Source organism: Tympanuchus pallidicinctus, unplaced genomic scaffold (assembly GCF_026119805.1).
Source record: "Tympanuchus pallidicinctus isolate F22 unplaced genomic scaffold, pur_lepc_1.0 scaffold10, whole genome shotgun sequence".
Classification (NCBI taxonomy): domain Eukaryota; kingdom Metazoa; phylum Chordata; class Aves; order Galliformes; family Phasianidae; genus Tympanuchus; species Tympanuchus pallidicinctus.
In genome coordinates this window covers 20,466,960-20,483,811 of record NW_026294619.1, presented here as the reverse complement: position 1 = coordinate 20,483,811, position 16,852 = coordinate 20,466,960, and the positions used below count along the sequence as shown (strand labels likewise).

The following is a 16,852-nucleotide window of genomic DNA, read 5'->3' as shown; positions in this document are numbered from 1 at the left end:
CATCCTAAAGTATACACCTAAAATAAGACAGGTGATTAGAAGTTTGAAGCTTCTAAAATCCACAGAATGATTGTCAGTTCAGAAGTTACTGAATTGAGAGACAGTGATTATGATGATGGCTTTATAATAACAGCCATTCTTTGATATTGAGAAGTATTAGTTTTGTAAAAAAAAAAGTTTTAAAACAGATTAAGGAAATATTTTGAAAATTGAATAAGATTTGAAATTCTTCCTTCCAAAGACTCCTTTGAGAGCTCTACTCTTTGAGTTCATTCAGAATCTTCACCTTTACACTTCTGGAATAAGTCATCATTTTTCTTGTTTGATACAGTTGCTCCTTCCATTCACCAATACTTACACCACAGAGATTTTAATATATAGTGTGTTATAAGAAAAGCAAAAGATTGTGTTGATTTTACAGTTCCACCCCTCTAATCTTTCCATGAAGAAGCAATTTCTTCTCCTTTCAAAAGTAAGAGCAGTATGTTCAATATTTACCTAAAAGATTAGCTCCTCTTGAACTTTCAACAAAATGTTTTACCGTTTTAAAACAAATGATAATTGTTTACCAGTGGATAAACATTTTAAAAAAAAAATTAAAAAAAATGATCACACTTCTCTACTAATCAGTATTGATAAGTTCCAGCAGATTGCTGTTAAAAAGAAAAAAAATCTTTATTGGCTCTTTCAATTCCAAAAACAACAAAGGATGATATAAGAAGCTGGTTGTGATAGCATGATAGCACTGCTTTGGAATTTGTACTACCACAAATATATCTATTTAATTATAGGTTACTAAATGAATATAATTTCAGTAAAAACAAAATACAGCAATTTTTACACTTTTATTGAAATAAATGCTACTAAATTACTAGTATTATAAATGCTATTAAAATTACTGGGTGATTATTAGATTTGATAACATATTCTCAAACAATGTTTTTGAGGTCTCAACTCTTCATGTAAATTTAAAGAGGCATTTTAATAAAAGACCTCATAATAAAAGAGGATTTTCAAGAAGGATTGACATCTGTCTCTTTTGAAAGATTTTGATCTCTTGCTATTCATATTGATAGCATCACACTACTTTTCTGACTTAGAGAATTCTGCCTGAGCAGCTAGATACTATTTATCAGTAATGTATTCAAAAGTGATTTAGAATTAATGAACCACAGAGAAAAAATGGCTGTCCAACTGAATATCATATTCTCAATTTTTAAAAGATTCAGTTCCTAAAATATTCTTGGCTCCAGTGAGTTCAGGAATACCTCTACTTTTACAAAAGGTCAATGCCCTATTACATCTGCAATTCTACAAACTAGGAGTTAGCCAAATTGCTAATGTTAATTAATCATCTTGGTTGACATTATTTCACTTGGGTTCTGAACTGATTGTTATTCAAGCATACAATAAATTTGTTACAGTATATTTTTTTAAATTTTTATCTTTTCTGCTTTACATTTCTGTTTTCATCTTAGAGTGCCTCAAGGATTATCCATTAAGGTGAACTTCACTTCTTTTGATACAGAGGAGTTTATGGACAATTTAAACATTTTTGAAGGTATAGGACAAAACAAGACTTTAAGAGGTAAAGTTATTTTTCAGCTAATATTACTTTCCCGTTAACTGAATTCATGTAGTAAAAGATTCTAAACTGAAAAAGAATGCATTTGTATGTTTAAAGTATGTTGAAAAAATGAATCTGTGTAGAGTTTTCCTTTTGAAGTTTGTATCAATATACTGAACCATTCTTATGCAGTGGACAGATAAATGTAGGCCTAACATGTAAGAAAACACAATTTTTTAAAGGCCTTATCTGGGCAATGAAAATACCTTGACTATTGCCATGATCCTTTAATGTCATCCATAGTGACATTAAAATAAGTGATCTAAACTGAAGCTGATAGGATGAGTACTTGGTACTCTGCAAATTATTATATGTGTGGCATTATTGACTCAGACCTGGAAATGGAGAAGATACTGAAGACAGATAACTAGTTTCTCTCTATATTCTATTTTGAAAAAATAGGTTTCTGCCCATTTTTCACTAGACTCAGTTTATCCAGATGAATTCCACCATAGGTGGAATACATGTACGTGAAGATAAATATCTAGATCCGAAATCTTTCTAAGTCAGAAAGATCTTTAATATGTATTCATATTTTTGGAAGCAGGGAGGGAATGGGACTGTAAAGTAGTGAAAGACATGGAATACAGAGTACAGAAACTCCACTCCTTCTACTGCTCTGAATATAAATCCACTTTGGAATTTAAATTTCTGTGAGAGAGATTGCTTCAGTAGTACAGTTTGCAGCAACCATTAACTTGCCATTAACATTTTTTAAGGCTGCTGTGAGCGTGTCTGGTAATAGTGCAATGATATAAACTTAAAGATTGTCCTTCAGTTGGTTTTGTAAAACATTGCAGTTAAAAGGTACATCTCCAGTAGACTCTACATTTAAATAAATAAAATAATTTTACGTTAATTTCAAAATTCGAATGTCTGTAAGCATATGTACTAATTATTAAACCATGAGAGAAAGTTTATATAACAAATATATATATTCAGTGTTGTTATTACAGAGTTTCAGAGTGCATATCTGTACATTGAAAAAATCTGCAGCATAAAAAGCATGTATATGAAGATTTTAGATTTTAATATATGGATATTGTATAACAAAATAAAAATATAATCACACTGTAATATAGGCAATGATTCTGCACTAGCTGATGATATCCACATTGGGAGATATGTGAGATGGGAAACGCAGAATAATTATATTTAGCCAAATGACTAAATGGCTTCAGGATTTTGAAGGTCTCATAGACAGATCACAATGCAAGAGAGAGTATTATTTAAAATTCAAAAGAACTTTTTAATATATTATTTCTTAAAACAGTGCTAGGGATTTCATTATACATGGGATTTTTTTTTTTACTGATTAATTTACTCTCTGTTTGTTTTCAGCTTCTCTCTCAGGGTCTAATCCTGAGACAGTTCACATTTTTTCTCATGAGGTTACAGCCAGGTTTACATCTGATTATTCTGTAAACTACAATGGCTTTAATGCAACATACACTGCTTTTAATGCAAGTGAACTAAAAAGTAAGTGTTCTTTTTTGCTATTGTTGTAGTTGCGGTAGTCTGCAATGCTTGATGAGACTATATGTTTCATTTTATAAAATGGAAATGGAAAGAGAAGCAGTATTTTCTAGCCTCAATCCTCTACCTTGGCCCACACTGGGAAATTTCATCTTTTTTTACAGACCATATCATTGATTTCAAAATGCCTGTCTACAGTCATACAGGCTGGATCTAGCAATAGGGAGTTGACTTACAGTGCTTGTGCTGTTAAAATAAAAGAATAAAACAATGGCTGTATTTCCTTGAGATTCTTTTCAGCAAGTTTGTTCACTAACAAACACAGTATAATCCCTGCTGCTAATCATTACTTTGTTATCTCTAGGCAATACCTGTTCTCCAGAGTTTCTCATGTCCTGTCTCATTGCCACAAATAGCAGCTCCAAGTGGTAAAACAACCATTAAGGAAAACACTGCTTCCGTGAATAGATATAGGGATCCAGATGTAACAAGTCTTCAGTGATAAAATCCAGCAATACAACTCATGCTCTGATGTACCTTAGCAGTTGTTAAAAAACTTAGATGCAGATTTTGCAAGTGAAGATTGCTTCAGGCTGCTAAATTTTGAGCAGAAATGAATAGGGAATGTGACTAGAAAGGGGTATGCTGCAGAAGAAACGTCCAAAATGTCACTAAATTCTTGTCATGTGGGCTAATTTGAAATTCAAGACACCACGAAAAGACACAGGACAAATTGTGGGAAGAAAAGCGATGTCACAGCGAATCTGTATGATCAAAGAAGGAGAAGAGAACAAAGAAAGGAAAATTCCTGGTGCATGAAGCACAGCATTTATATATTGAGCTTATAGTTGGTGGCTCTGATAGGAAGCCCTTTCAGCTGGAGCAGCCTGAACTGTGGCTAAGAGGGAGGCTAGTCCTTAGGGTCTGCTATGCAGGTCTCCTTTCTTGTTCATCCACCACTTATTGGCAAATGATCAGGAAAGAAGTTTGGTAAAGGAGTGCAACCTTCAGGCCACCTTCAGCAACAATGAATTGTTGACAATAAAAAAATACACATTTCAGTGAGTAATCATGTTTCTTAGAAGAGAGTCACCATAGGCTTCAATTTTCAAATGCATTTGAAAATTTAAACTTTGTCATTTTTGTAAATCTGAGAAAATATTTAATCTATTTGTCACTTTTATTTACTAGATGTTCTTGTTAACAGATTTTGAGAAAGTCAGTTGCACTTTTGAAGATGGCTTTTGTTACTGGATACAAGATTTAGATGATGATTTAGACTGGGAAAGATATCAGGGCCCTACCTTTCCCTTTTTGAGTGGTCCTGATTTTGATCATACATTTGGCAATGAGTCAGGTAAGGTAACATACAAATTGCCTTTATATTAAAGGAAAAGCTTATTTTAGCTTATGCTGTATAAGTCTAAGCTGTTTTCTGTAGAGAGGATGCAATTTTATTCTGCCATAAAAATTATTCAGAGCTATCAGACAAAACTCATTTTCATCTTGTGTAAGTATACCAAAACTAGAAATAAATGGAATATATGAAGTGATTAAGGTATGAGGTATCAAGGAATTTTAACACGGTTCAAAGTCTAGGAAAGATATATTATACAGTAGCGTTTTAGGTAAAAAAAAAAAATTCCTTCTTTACCTTAAAGGAAAGAAAAATTATTAATGTTTTTTTTTTTTTTTTTCCAAAACTACTTCTTTTTCATCTGTGTCTACATCATGACAGTCATAGAATAATTTTTATTTTAAAATGTTGACCTGAGTGGTATATATGTCTTCTGTTTTCCTAGTTATAACATCACATCAGACGCACTAATTTTCAACACACACATGCACAATAAACTCCAGGAACATCTATAGGAAAATATCTTGATCAGAAGAGTGATCATATCATGTATGGATTTTAATTACGGAGACAATACTGTTAGGAATCAGAGTTTGAATGCATACAATGGGTGCTTTTCTGAAATTGAATCCAGAAGTTTTTCTAGTTCAGAAGGAAAACCAAACAATCTGTATCAGCTGATTGATCAGCCCAATTAAAAGTAATTAATGTAATCTGGATTTCACAATGACCATATGTGTGCTATTCATGATAAATAAATTATACAGTGACAAATAAATTATACAGTGACAAGTATCTGGAAAAATTGCAGATTACTCTGGCAAAAGTTACTCAGAGGATAAGAAAAATATAATTCAGCATGTTATTGTATACAAATTATTCCTCTTTCTGAGTAAATGAACATTTTCTAAATAATTCACTGTTTTCCTGCTCAACTCCTATAGTACATATCAAATGAGAGAATGTAATATTTACTTCCTGAGACACTTGACAATAATTTCCAGCTGTCTTGAAAATGCTAACATATTCTAGATGTTTTCTCTTTCACTTTCATAGGTCTAAACTGATGTATAGAATGTTACTATATGTAATGTTATTTTTATTTTGAATGTTAATATTTCTAATATTTCTAATTGAAATAAAAGCATAAACTACAGTGTTAACATCTAGATATTATGTAGACAGTGTACGTTTGTTTTGCTGCTCTATTTCTTTTGCTGCAAGCAGAAGAATTAAAACATATTAACAAGCCTCAAAACCAAACCATTGTAATACTTCTGACCTCCATTAGAAATTATTTATTTTGATTAGATTATGCTTAAGCCTCATTTCACTTTTTGTTTACATCTGATTGTGTTACACGTCAGTATATTCATTAAAAATTATATATCCAATGTAACGAACATTCTAACAGCAGAAGTGCTAATGGAAAACATCATTCATTACTGGACAAGTTTTCCTAAATTGAATCAGAATGCTCAGAAAATTGATGATATAAAGACAGAGGACTTTCGTTTTGGCTATATAAAGACATTTTCTAAATAAGAATGTCACTCTTATTTTCTAAATCTGGATATCATTTATTTTTTGATATATGATTTTCTAAAGCAACTCAGGAATTTATTGATATTTCACACTATTTTGTGTGCTTGTGTACTTGAATCTTCTAGGTAGTCTGGAGGTATAAATAAAAATGTGGTATAATGTACATTAATTATAATTATTTTTAAATTCTATGTAATATTTGCATATATAGGAATTAGCTAGATATGCAGATAGAGAGAATAAAATCTGAAATTACAGTCAAGATTTCAATAAGGCAAAAGTCTTATCTTAGGACTTTTTCTCCGTCTACTTTTTCACTTTTCTGTGATAAAACACAATGCTTCTGTACCCTGGCCTTGTATTATATTTCCATATTGCAGCAGAAAGTTCAAATTCCCAGCTGCAAAGAATAAATTCAGAAAGGTTAAAAAAAAATCTCCAAATAAGATATCTTTCTTTTTTATGATGTTCCTCATGCTACACAGTGTTCACATAGTCACTCCCTCACTCCTCAACACACACCTTGTATCTCACACTATTATGTAGATAAAAGCTATGGCACTTTAGGAAATTCTGTAAATCCACAGTGCCAAACAGGATGGCATCTTTATAAACTAAGCAGAAATAAATTAATATCTGACTTTACTGAAGAAAATGCAGATCTCCCAGAGTTTAGAAGGGTTAGTTTCTCATTTCATGTTTAGTTCTGAGGACCATCCATCAAGCTTAAAAGCTCATTTTAATGTTGTTGACTGTTCACTTCTACTGTGTCAGGGATATTTCAATCCATTAGAAATATTTGTGCTTGATAGTATTAATACTATTTTTAAACAGAAAAAATAAAAATAAAAACAACACCTTGCTCTCATTTGAAAAATGAAAGTTCTGTATTCTCTAAAATGTGCTCATTATATTGCAGGATTCTATATTTCAACACCCTCAGGACTTGGAGTTGAAGGAGGAAGAGTTCGACTTCAAAGTTTGCCTTTGATCCCCTCAGATCCATCTTGTCTAAGTTTTTGGTAGTGCTATGTAACCTCTGTATATTACATGTGGATCCTATACATATCATTCATTTAAGAATAAAAACAAATAATTACTTTCATATATATTAGTTAAAGTCAGTGTAATAGCCTACATCTCTTTAGACTGCTATGACCAATCTTAACTTCTGAAACTTTTACTCCATTATAGATTTGAGTCTTGCAATTAGCTTTGATGTATTCTCTTTTTCACCCCATACCCAGCATTCATTTCTACACAGAAATATTAAGAATTCCTGAAATGTTTTTGTCACAAAGCTTAAGTATCCACGGAAAATGTGGCAAAAAAAAACGAGATAAAACTTTCAGTTTTAATCAAGAAAAATGGAACTCTTAACATTAAAAAGTTAGATATTACTCCACAGTTTCATTTTGTTCTAAAAATAGAAAACTTTGCTTTTACCCCTGTAGGTATTACATGTACAGTCCTAACATTTACCGTTTATGCGTTAACATAAGAAGTGAATATGGTCTTGAAAAGGTAATTTTCCAGAAAGAAGGAAACTATGGAAAAAACTGGATTTACGGACAAGTAACTTTAAATGAAACATCTGATTTTAAGGTTTGTTTAACATTTAGACTTTTATTTATTTAGGTTTTTTTTTAACTGATGTCAATTTTGTTCCAAATGAACTGAATGATCCACAGCTCCAAATTTATTCCATAGGTTTTTTAATGGCTTATCTTGCTATAGTAGATTTTATCAATGCAAAAACACTATCAGAAAGATGCATCCACTGCCTGAGGAAATGAATATGTCTGTGACCTGGCTGCATCACATTTCTAGCAAATGTGTGTTCTGGGACCTCAAGAACAGTTACAGTACTTTACTTATATATACTATATACCTATACCATATATTTTAAAGACATAAAAATGTCTTTTGCACAAATGCCTTGATAGCAGGATCTCTTTAAATACGTATATAGTAAAACACAGTAATGAACATCAGATAAATTGCAGGTTTTTTTATGTAGATAAGCCATTATATCACAAGGTTTGGACTGGTAAGTGATACTGAATGCTGTGTATCAAAAATTACATTAATTTATATGTAAATTATGGAATAGTTCTAAATTATGTTCATCACTTATATAAAGTTCCTGCATTCCTTAGAATGATTCATTCTGTTTGCATGGTAGGAATTTGTGTTGCTGGGAATCTTGTCTTGTCTCTCATAACCACCTCTGAGTGTAGCACCAGCTCAGATTATAATGGAAATGAAATGTCAGAAAGATAAAATGTGTTTCTTTCATTCATTCATTATATATATATATATACATATATATATTTCTGATGAATTTCAGGTTATATTTGATGCCTTTACAAAGATTGCTCCAAGTGAAATTGCCTTGGATGATATTAGCCTGACAGAGGGAAAGTGTAATGAAAGCAATTATATAGAGCCAACTGCACTTCCAATTGCCACTACTACTGCTTCAGTTCCCAGTAAGTAAACATGATAGGTGATTATCAGTTCTTTCCTGCATTTGTGTTTCAGGGATTCAAAAACTCACTTCAGCTTTACAAAATTCTCCAACATTATAAAATTAACTTCAAAATAATTGTTAGGAATTAGGTTTGCTGCTCATGACTCCATTCATAGCAATATAACTGATAGGTTCACGGCTTAAGCTATCAGTACATTATCTTCCAAACTTGAAGAGTGAAAGGCAAGTTGTGGTGGTTTCACATTGATGGCTTGCTAAAGTCCACTAAGCTGCTGTTTCACTCCCCTTCAAAGGAGCAGAGAAAGCCACATCTTGACCACAAGGAAACCACATCTTGGCAAGCCAGGTCTCATTGCATAGTATTTGTTCTGAAGGAAAGATGCATTCATAACAAGTGTCCCACGACCCCTTTTCCAGTTTTTGTTACTGAATATGACACCAGCAGAATGGAATATATTTTTGGTTAGTTTACCTCAGCTGCCCTTGAAATGTCCCCTCCCCATCTCTTGTCAACTGCCAGCTTACTGGTGTTGGAGGGGGATGGAGATTGCCTTTATGATTTCCAGCACAGCTCAGCACTAGCCAAAATATTGGTGCAATATCAATTCTGTTCTACCTACAAGTGCAGAACACAACATTATATGGGCTGCTTTGGAAAAAATAAACTTCATCCCAGCCAGGCTCAGTACATTAGTAAAGAATTTAGTATTTATATCTCAAATCTTTAATTAGTAAAACTTCCAGTACAACAGTAAGGTGGAGAGAACAAAGAGAGATGAGGATAGTAACTTCTGTATTTGAAATTATAAATGATTAATAGTGAGAAAAGAGTTTGCAAAATCACATCATGATATCTCCATACGTCTCGACAGCATATGTTCACCAAACTCTGAGAACACATGCACAATGAAAAATCCAATGCTTAAGGGCAATGAAAGAATAATAGTGCCAGAACAATTTAAGAATTATCTGTATGACCATTTAATACCCAAAATGGGAGTATTTATCTGGATCAAGGCTCACAGTGAATGAGATCTTCCAATTTGCATTTGGCCACGTTGTTATTCATTCTAGGTACTATTACATTAAAAAGGAAAAATAGAGCAGTATTTGGTTTGTAAAAAATCTTAGTAGGAAAACAGAAAAGACAGAATGAGGAGTTCTGATGGCAGGAAAAAAAAAAAACAAAACAATAACAACACAACAATCAAAGTTGTTTGTCTGTCTGATCTAATGAGCGATTTCAATATTTGCATAAATAACAAACGTGCCAAAACCAACTCCTGACTTTATCAGTCTTCACAGAATCACTGAATCATAGAATCACAAGGTTGGAAAGGACCTATAAGATCATCTAGTCCAACCATCCTCCTATCACCATTACTACCACTAAGCTATTAAACCATATGTTGTAGCATCTCATTCAGATGCCTATTGGACATGATCTTGCTTTGCTAAATTATCTCCCTGTGAGGAATAGCTACTGGCTCTAGTAACAATGGATGGAGTATTTCTCCTGCTATGAGGAATTTGATTTCAACTCACAAAACCATCTTCTTGACCTTCTTTCTGAATCTTGGAAACAGGAGGAGGAGTTGATTTTACTTGTGTATTTTCTCCACATCATCTGAAAATTAATGAAATAGTAAGAATTACATTTCTACATATATTAATTCATCTTGCTTTAGACACACCACATTGTGGAGTCCTTTAAAGGAAAACAGAGATTTAAGATTCCACATAAATTAAAATTTCACAGAGCCAGGTCACGGAGCCAGAATCTCACTGAGAAAAAGTATGTAAAAATACCTATTGGCATCATTTTAAGTCTAAGAAATGCACATAAAACAATGAAGAATAATTCCATATGATGTAAACAGTTCCACATACATTCAAAAACTGACATAAATACATTCAAAATACATTCAAAACCAGATACAAATCTGAAAAGATATTGTGGCAAAATAAAATATTTTATGAGGCTTTGTAACATAATGTGGACATGAACTTTATTGGGGAAAATAAAGACTTCCAGATTTATTCTCAGAAGGCTTGAAATCATTAAATCAGAAAATACGTTCCAGAACTGCCTCCTGTTATATTTACTGTCCCTTACAAGACACAGCTAGTTGCTCCCTTCAAAACATGCAGCTAATAGAAGTCTAAAATTAAAATGATAGAAAAAGACTATATGCACTATATTTATACCGGTGCTCTATGTACTAATATTGTGATTCTATCAAATCTATCACCTCTAAATCTACTGCATTAGAACAGGGAAGGAACCAATTCTTCCAAATTGAGAGCAAAATTAAATTTTAGAGCACTGTAACAAAAAAGGGACATAAAGTCCAACAAGACATATCTGTTAGTAAAATAAATTGTTATTAACACTAGTAATTTCAGTCAGGTGAGCAAGGTAAGTTTAGGAATTTGATTGCAATTTTCATTAAACTGTTAGGAGATGCTGATGTATGCCACCTCCTTATAAGTTAACTTCAATCAAATGATTAATGATGGAAAGTCTCTGTAATAGAATGTCACTGAGTTCTGCTGTCAAAATGTCACAGAAATGGTTTTCAAACTATGGATCTCAATGCAAAGTATAGCGTTGAGACCTGAATATTTAAGAATGAAGTATTTGTGTGGTGTATAACTAACTCCATATAAAATGAATAAGAGGATCCATATTGTCCTTCAATATGACGCAAAAGTGTTATATCAGCAGTTCCTGAGGAAAAGCTAACTTGGTTTGCATTCTGACTTTATTGAAGCATGCTATACATGCTGCTTGTAACCTGCTGAAAAACGTCAATATTATCAATCATCTTCAAAGAAGCATGACATTATTTTGATGGATGTGGTGCAACTTTACTAATGCTGATGGTTTCACTACAAATGTCACATATATAAATGAGAGACAAAAGAATTTGCATTGAGCCAATTCCCTTTGCTAGATTTAGAGTTTCAGTGAGATATATTGGCATAATTTGCAGTGCCACAAAAGTTCACTGAAAAGTCAATTTTTTTTTTTTTGCCATTGTGTGTGGTAGGAAAGCTGGATTTCCTTTTGTCATTTACACAAGACTGTTACCTTACACTTTCATCTAAAGCAAGGATTGCTTTAATCTTCATACTCATTTATAACCTGTCTTCTAATACAAACCACAGTGTGAAAATTACAGAGTAGATTCTACACTTTTAATGTGTATGTCAATATAAATTAATGTTTTGGCAAAATCACAGAAGATTTTTCCCCCTCAGGAAAAGTCATCATTTTCTACAGTGTTGAGAAAATCCTGCATTATGCCCACTGAAAGAAGCAAGATTGTCATCAGATGCTACTGGCTATGCATCTTAGATTCTTTATGCAGCTTCACAGTAGTTCTGTGTCTCTTTGTATCGCCACTAATATTTCATAACAAAAGCCAGTTTAATGCTTTTTTGTTCATAATGGTCTTACACACTTGTTTTCAAGCTTTTAAATTAACTGACAGTTAAATTATAAACTTTTCGACCAATTTGCTGTCACGTGTACAGTTTGCAGACCAGTAGTCATCATATGAAGGAAATTGTTATTCCACTGCCTACATAGGGAATGACTTTTCATAACATCATCAGGACTGCAGTTGAACACCTTGCCATTAGCACTTCACTGACCTCTAGCTGTAGGTAACAAAATGTCATGAATTATATGGGTCAGCAAGTCTGACTTAGACACTGCAACTGAGAGGGATAGTGAAGCTTTCACACATTCTCCAATGATCCTTACTGGGATGGTGACTTCTCATAATTAATTGTTCAAGCTTTATAACAGTAGCAGCATAGCTGTGTCCTCATACTGGTAATGTTAAATAACTTCTTCATAAAATTACTGTTTCCAAATTATCTTTGAAGACAACTGATTGCAACAGTAAGGAAATAGATTATTTATTTTCTTGTAATGTTCTCTTTTTCAGCTGACTGTGGGGGTCCAGTTGAACTCTGGGAGCCAAACAATACATTCAGCTCTAAAAACTTTCCAAACAATTATCCTAATCAAGCTTCTTGTAAGTTATTCTTCTCCAAGTCTTCAGGAAAAGTTTAGTTGAATAATAGTTCTAAATGTGTTTTCCTACTGTCAAGCTGAAAAGATTTTAGCTAAATACAGTGGGCTCTTTTAACTAAAGTGTATGTGTATGGCACTTAGCAGAAGCTAAGGAATCTTGTGCCAGTTGATTTAAAAAATATTATAATGAGTTCACACTATTATGTTTCAGACTGGCCAGTTGCATCACATCTTTCATATCAAATATTTTTATGTCAGTACAACAGACAAAATGCAGAACGTTTGCATTTTAACATTTCACCTCAATGTATTTGCCAGGTTAGTAGCCTGGTCATCACTTCTATTAAATTGCTAACTTTTTTAAGGTGAAAGAATGTATGCATTTTGCAACTTCTCTATAGAATGTTTCTTAACATATTGGTGAAAAGATGGCACTATTCTACTAATGTTACTTGATATATATTAAGCTAGAGTTGGCAAAATTAATAAGAAAATTAGAATACAATGCTTCAAGGTGATTTGCTAAGTGCGGTTGATGGATGAAGCAAGGAAGAGAACTTTGCTGTTACTTCTTAAATAAATTTCAGTTATTTATTACTTCATCTTTAACTGTAGAATTGTGTTGTGATGCTAATCACAAAAAACGTTATTCTGTGTTTTTGTCCCATTTGAGATATGGTTCTCATTGCCAAGTGTTAATTTCACACGTTCCCAGATGAGATTGTGACTAGCGAGAAAATATTTTTCCCTCTATGAAGTGAGAAAAGTGTTTTATGTTGTTTATTTTTAACTTTGCAAGATTTCCATAGTATCCTCACTTACACAGAATAAATATGGTAAGGTTAAACAGAGGCAAATACTTCTTCTGTAAATAACTTTAAAAGCAGTTTTCTGTGTACAATGATAGAAAATATTTTACTATCAAATAGCATAAGGATTAGTTGACAAAACTATTTGTCATGTTTTCATATGTACAAAATAATTACCCTTTTTATAGTCAGAGAAAACTGCAGATGCCATGAATGGTAATAAATACGTGTGTATGTCTTAGAAGCTTAAATGCAATTTTCAAAGGTATTTTAGAGAGCCAGAGTCAACAAAATTTTAGGTCTTGACAGCATTAGTTCCTTTTAACGTTAAGATTTAAACCTCTACATCTTTTTTTTTTTTTTTTTTAAGAAAATTGCACAGTAAACTCTGAAAAACAATAAGGTGATTTTTGTGTTTGTGTGTTACTATTTTCTAGGTGTATGGTACTTAAATGCTGAAAAAGGAAAAAACATTCAACTTCATTTTCAGGTTTTTGATCTGGAAAATATTTATGATGTTGTTGAAGTCAGAGATGGCAGAGGACAAGATTCCTTACTTTTGGGTAAGTAACTCTGATGTGTAGTAAAATGAATACAATCAGGCCACTCAAGCAAATTGGTGGATCAAACGTAAAGGAAATTAATTCTCTCTTTCTTCTTTATTTCTTCATATTCATTTGTCTTGGAAAGTAGGAGAACTTGAGATAACATACCATATGTGACACTGCATTTCCAAAGTGTTTGTAAACACTTAGCTTGTCATACATCCAAGAGAAAACAACTTAGTAAATAATACTGTTCATGCTCCTGGACAAACAGTGTCATTATTTTCTGTTCTGATGTGTCAAATTAGGGGTTGGGCTTTGGACATTGCAATCTTATTGCATCTAGTTTTGAGAAATAGCTGCATTCATGCAGTAGCAGTGTTTGCACTGAACCCTAAAACATTTTGAAATTAATAAGAACAAAATAACATAAATATCTTCATGTTCTCCTGGAGAATAGCTGTCTATACAGGAAACGACCCATTGCCTGATGTCTTCTCTACAACAAACCAGATGACAGTAACTCTTTTTACGGACGAGATTGCAACAGGCAAGGGATTTCTTGCAAACTTTACTACTGGCTACAATCTAGGTAAGTATATGATCTCTTGTCTTTAAGAGCTTATACCAGAGCTGAAATAAAATTGAAGTGCACATAGAAGGTGTCTCTCTGTCCTTAGTCAACAGAAATACCAAAAAGTTAAAAAGATTAGCAGTTACTCATCTGCACTGTATGTTTTCTAGAACAAAAAGTGACATTTTTGATACTTTATAAAATGACCTATTGGTCAGTATCTGTACCATCTCCAATTCTCTGCAATTGTATGTGAAAAAGTGACTCATTATTTTGGCTGATAAACATTTTAAATATAAGAGGGCAAATATTAATGATTGTTTATTAAAGCTCTGTCATTAGATCACTTTTTTACACATTTGATGATGTCATTAATGTCTGACAATTGGTCTTCTGAGATATGAATGCATACTGCTAGCTCATGGCTAGCTTTTTGCCCACAAGGAGGTCCTTCACAAGGACCCCCATATCATGCTCCGCAAGTCTACTCTGCATGAGTTCTTTCAGTCTGTACACATATCTGGGATCGCCCCCAGCTCAAGAGCAATGTTGAATCCCATTAAGCTTATGTAAGCCAACTTCTCAAGCTTCTCCAAGTCCCATTGGATGTCATCCCTTCCTTCTGTTGTATCAACTGCACCACTTGCTTGTGTCCTCTGTAAACTTGCCAGCAGTGCACTTAATATCTGAAAAATCTGGGAAAAGAGACTTTTATATATTTGGACAGCAGTGTGTTTCTGGTTCTAGTCTGTCCTCTGATGAAATAGTTCTGTTTTTCTTGATTGCACTTAGACCTGTCATTTGCAAAATTCAGTGATTGTCTCTCCAAAAACATGCAAAATTGAGCCAAATACAAAAGTATATGCAAGAGCAACATGCTTACAAGGACAAACTTACGCTATCACTGTCTCTAGAACAAGTCTTATGGAAACTGACTAAAGGCTTTGTGTTACTTTTATGGAAGTCTGACAACAGAAATAAGAGAATAGAAAAGCAGTGTGTTCAGAGATGCATGCAGTACCATTCACTTGCATGTAGAGAAGGAAAACAAGAACCTAAACTTTTTTTTCTTTAAATATCATAAAGACAAGTATCTTCAGGCATGTTAAATAGCTGCAGCTCTTTTACAGATTAGTAGTAGCACTTATATTAATTTTCTTAATATCTCAAAAATCTTAATCATTGATTTATTGTTGCAAAATCAACTCGCATTGTTCAAGACTGAGATGCAGATTTATACTGGCATAAGCCCATTTTACTTTTTCTCTTTCTTCCTTCTCTATCACATTTATTAAGTCCAACAATGCTAAGACTTCTTTCAGCTGATTCAGCAAAAATGAAACGTTCCCCACACTTGGCTGTAAAATAAGAATTAAGCTTAGTGAGGCAAAGTTCTCAAAGTGGCCATGGCCAGTTCTTCTTAAATATATCGAAAAGTTTTCATTTCCAAAAGAATTATGCTTATTCATGATCTTTGCAGCCAAAGGACACATATTAATTTCATTAGCCTACAGGTCTATAAAAATAAAAAGATAAAAGCATTGCCATTAAGTGAATTTTAGAAGAAAAGCAGATTTTTCTTCACATGTTATTTTTCCATGAAATATTGAGATTCTGATATGGGAGCATAATTTGACAATAAATACTTTTTATGGTATAAAATATAATTTTTGTAAAAGGCGGATTTGGAAAATCTTGTTCTCATCTAGCCATGCAAAGTGATTTCTGTGGAAAATCTGGCATCAGCTGTTGCCAGTTAATGTGTTTAGAAATCATATTCTTTTCCATATATGTTACACAGCAGTCTATGCTGACTGTCAAATGAATAATTTTATATGGATATTAAAAATTTAGACGCTAATCACTTGTCTTGCCTTAAATAAGACTTCCACAAAATAAATTGCACCATTAAAAATACACTTTGAACACAGAAATAATTATAGCTTTATATTTACTCTATATGTGATATATATTCCCTTCTATTTATCTAAAAATAGTCTTTATTCTGAAAAATAGATAAAAGGAAAGGGGAAGCAAGGAAATAGAAAACAGAATTAGAGCAGAAGGGCATTAGGAAAAGGTCCTCTGTATTATTCAATCAATTTTATTTTATGGTAAACTGGATGATCTGCATTGAACATCAATATAACCTAGTAATTATAATTTCCTTCTCCTTTTCTGTTCTCATTTAGGAGCTTGTGCACCTGAAGAATATCAGTGTCGCAGTGGAGAGTGCATACCATTGGATAACCTTTGTGATAAGCTACCTCAGTGTGAAGATGGCTCTGATGAAGAAAAATGCAGTGAGTTTCCCTTCATACATAGAAAAAGGATGCATGTATATTTAGTAGGTGTTACCTAGGCAAACAGGCACAAT

At 32.8% G+C, this 16,852-nt stretch overlaps 1 protein-coding gene across 1 annotated transcript in view; it reads left to right on the top strand.

Moving 5' to 3' along the window:
- TMPRSS15 (transmembrane serine protease 15) overlaps positions 1 to 16,852 on the top strand; it is a 54,558-nt gene that overhangs the window by 18,039 nt on the left and 19,667 nt on the right. Inside the window, exons 10-19 of the mRNA XM_052666896.1 lie at positions 1,479 to 1,588; positions 2,969 to 3,106; positions 4,311 to 4,460; positions 6,925 to 7,027; positions 7,460 to 7,610; positions 8,356 to 8,497; positions 12,459 to 12,548; positions 13,794 to 13,919; positions 14,362 to 14,493; positions 16,668 to 16,778. Of these exons, the coding sequence (XP_052522856.1) occupies positions 1,479 to 1,588; positions 2,969 to 3,106; positions 4,311 to 4,460; positions 6,925 to 7,027; positions 7,460 to 7,610; positions 8,356 to 8,497; positions 12,459 to 12,548; positions 13,794 to 13,919; positions 14,362 to 14,493; positions 16,668 to 16,778 (1,253 nt within the window). The remainder of the gene's footprint in view (positions 1 to 1,478; positions 1,589 to 2,968; positions 3,107 to 4,310; positions 4,461 to 6,924; positions 7,028 to 7,459; positions 7,611 to 8,355; positions 8,498 to 12,458; positions 12,549 to 13,793; positions 13,920 to 14,361; positions 14,494 to 16,667; positions 16,779 to 16,852) is intronic.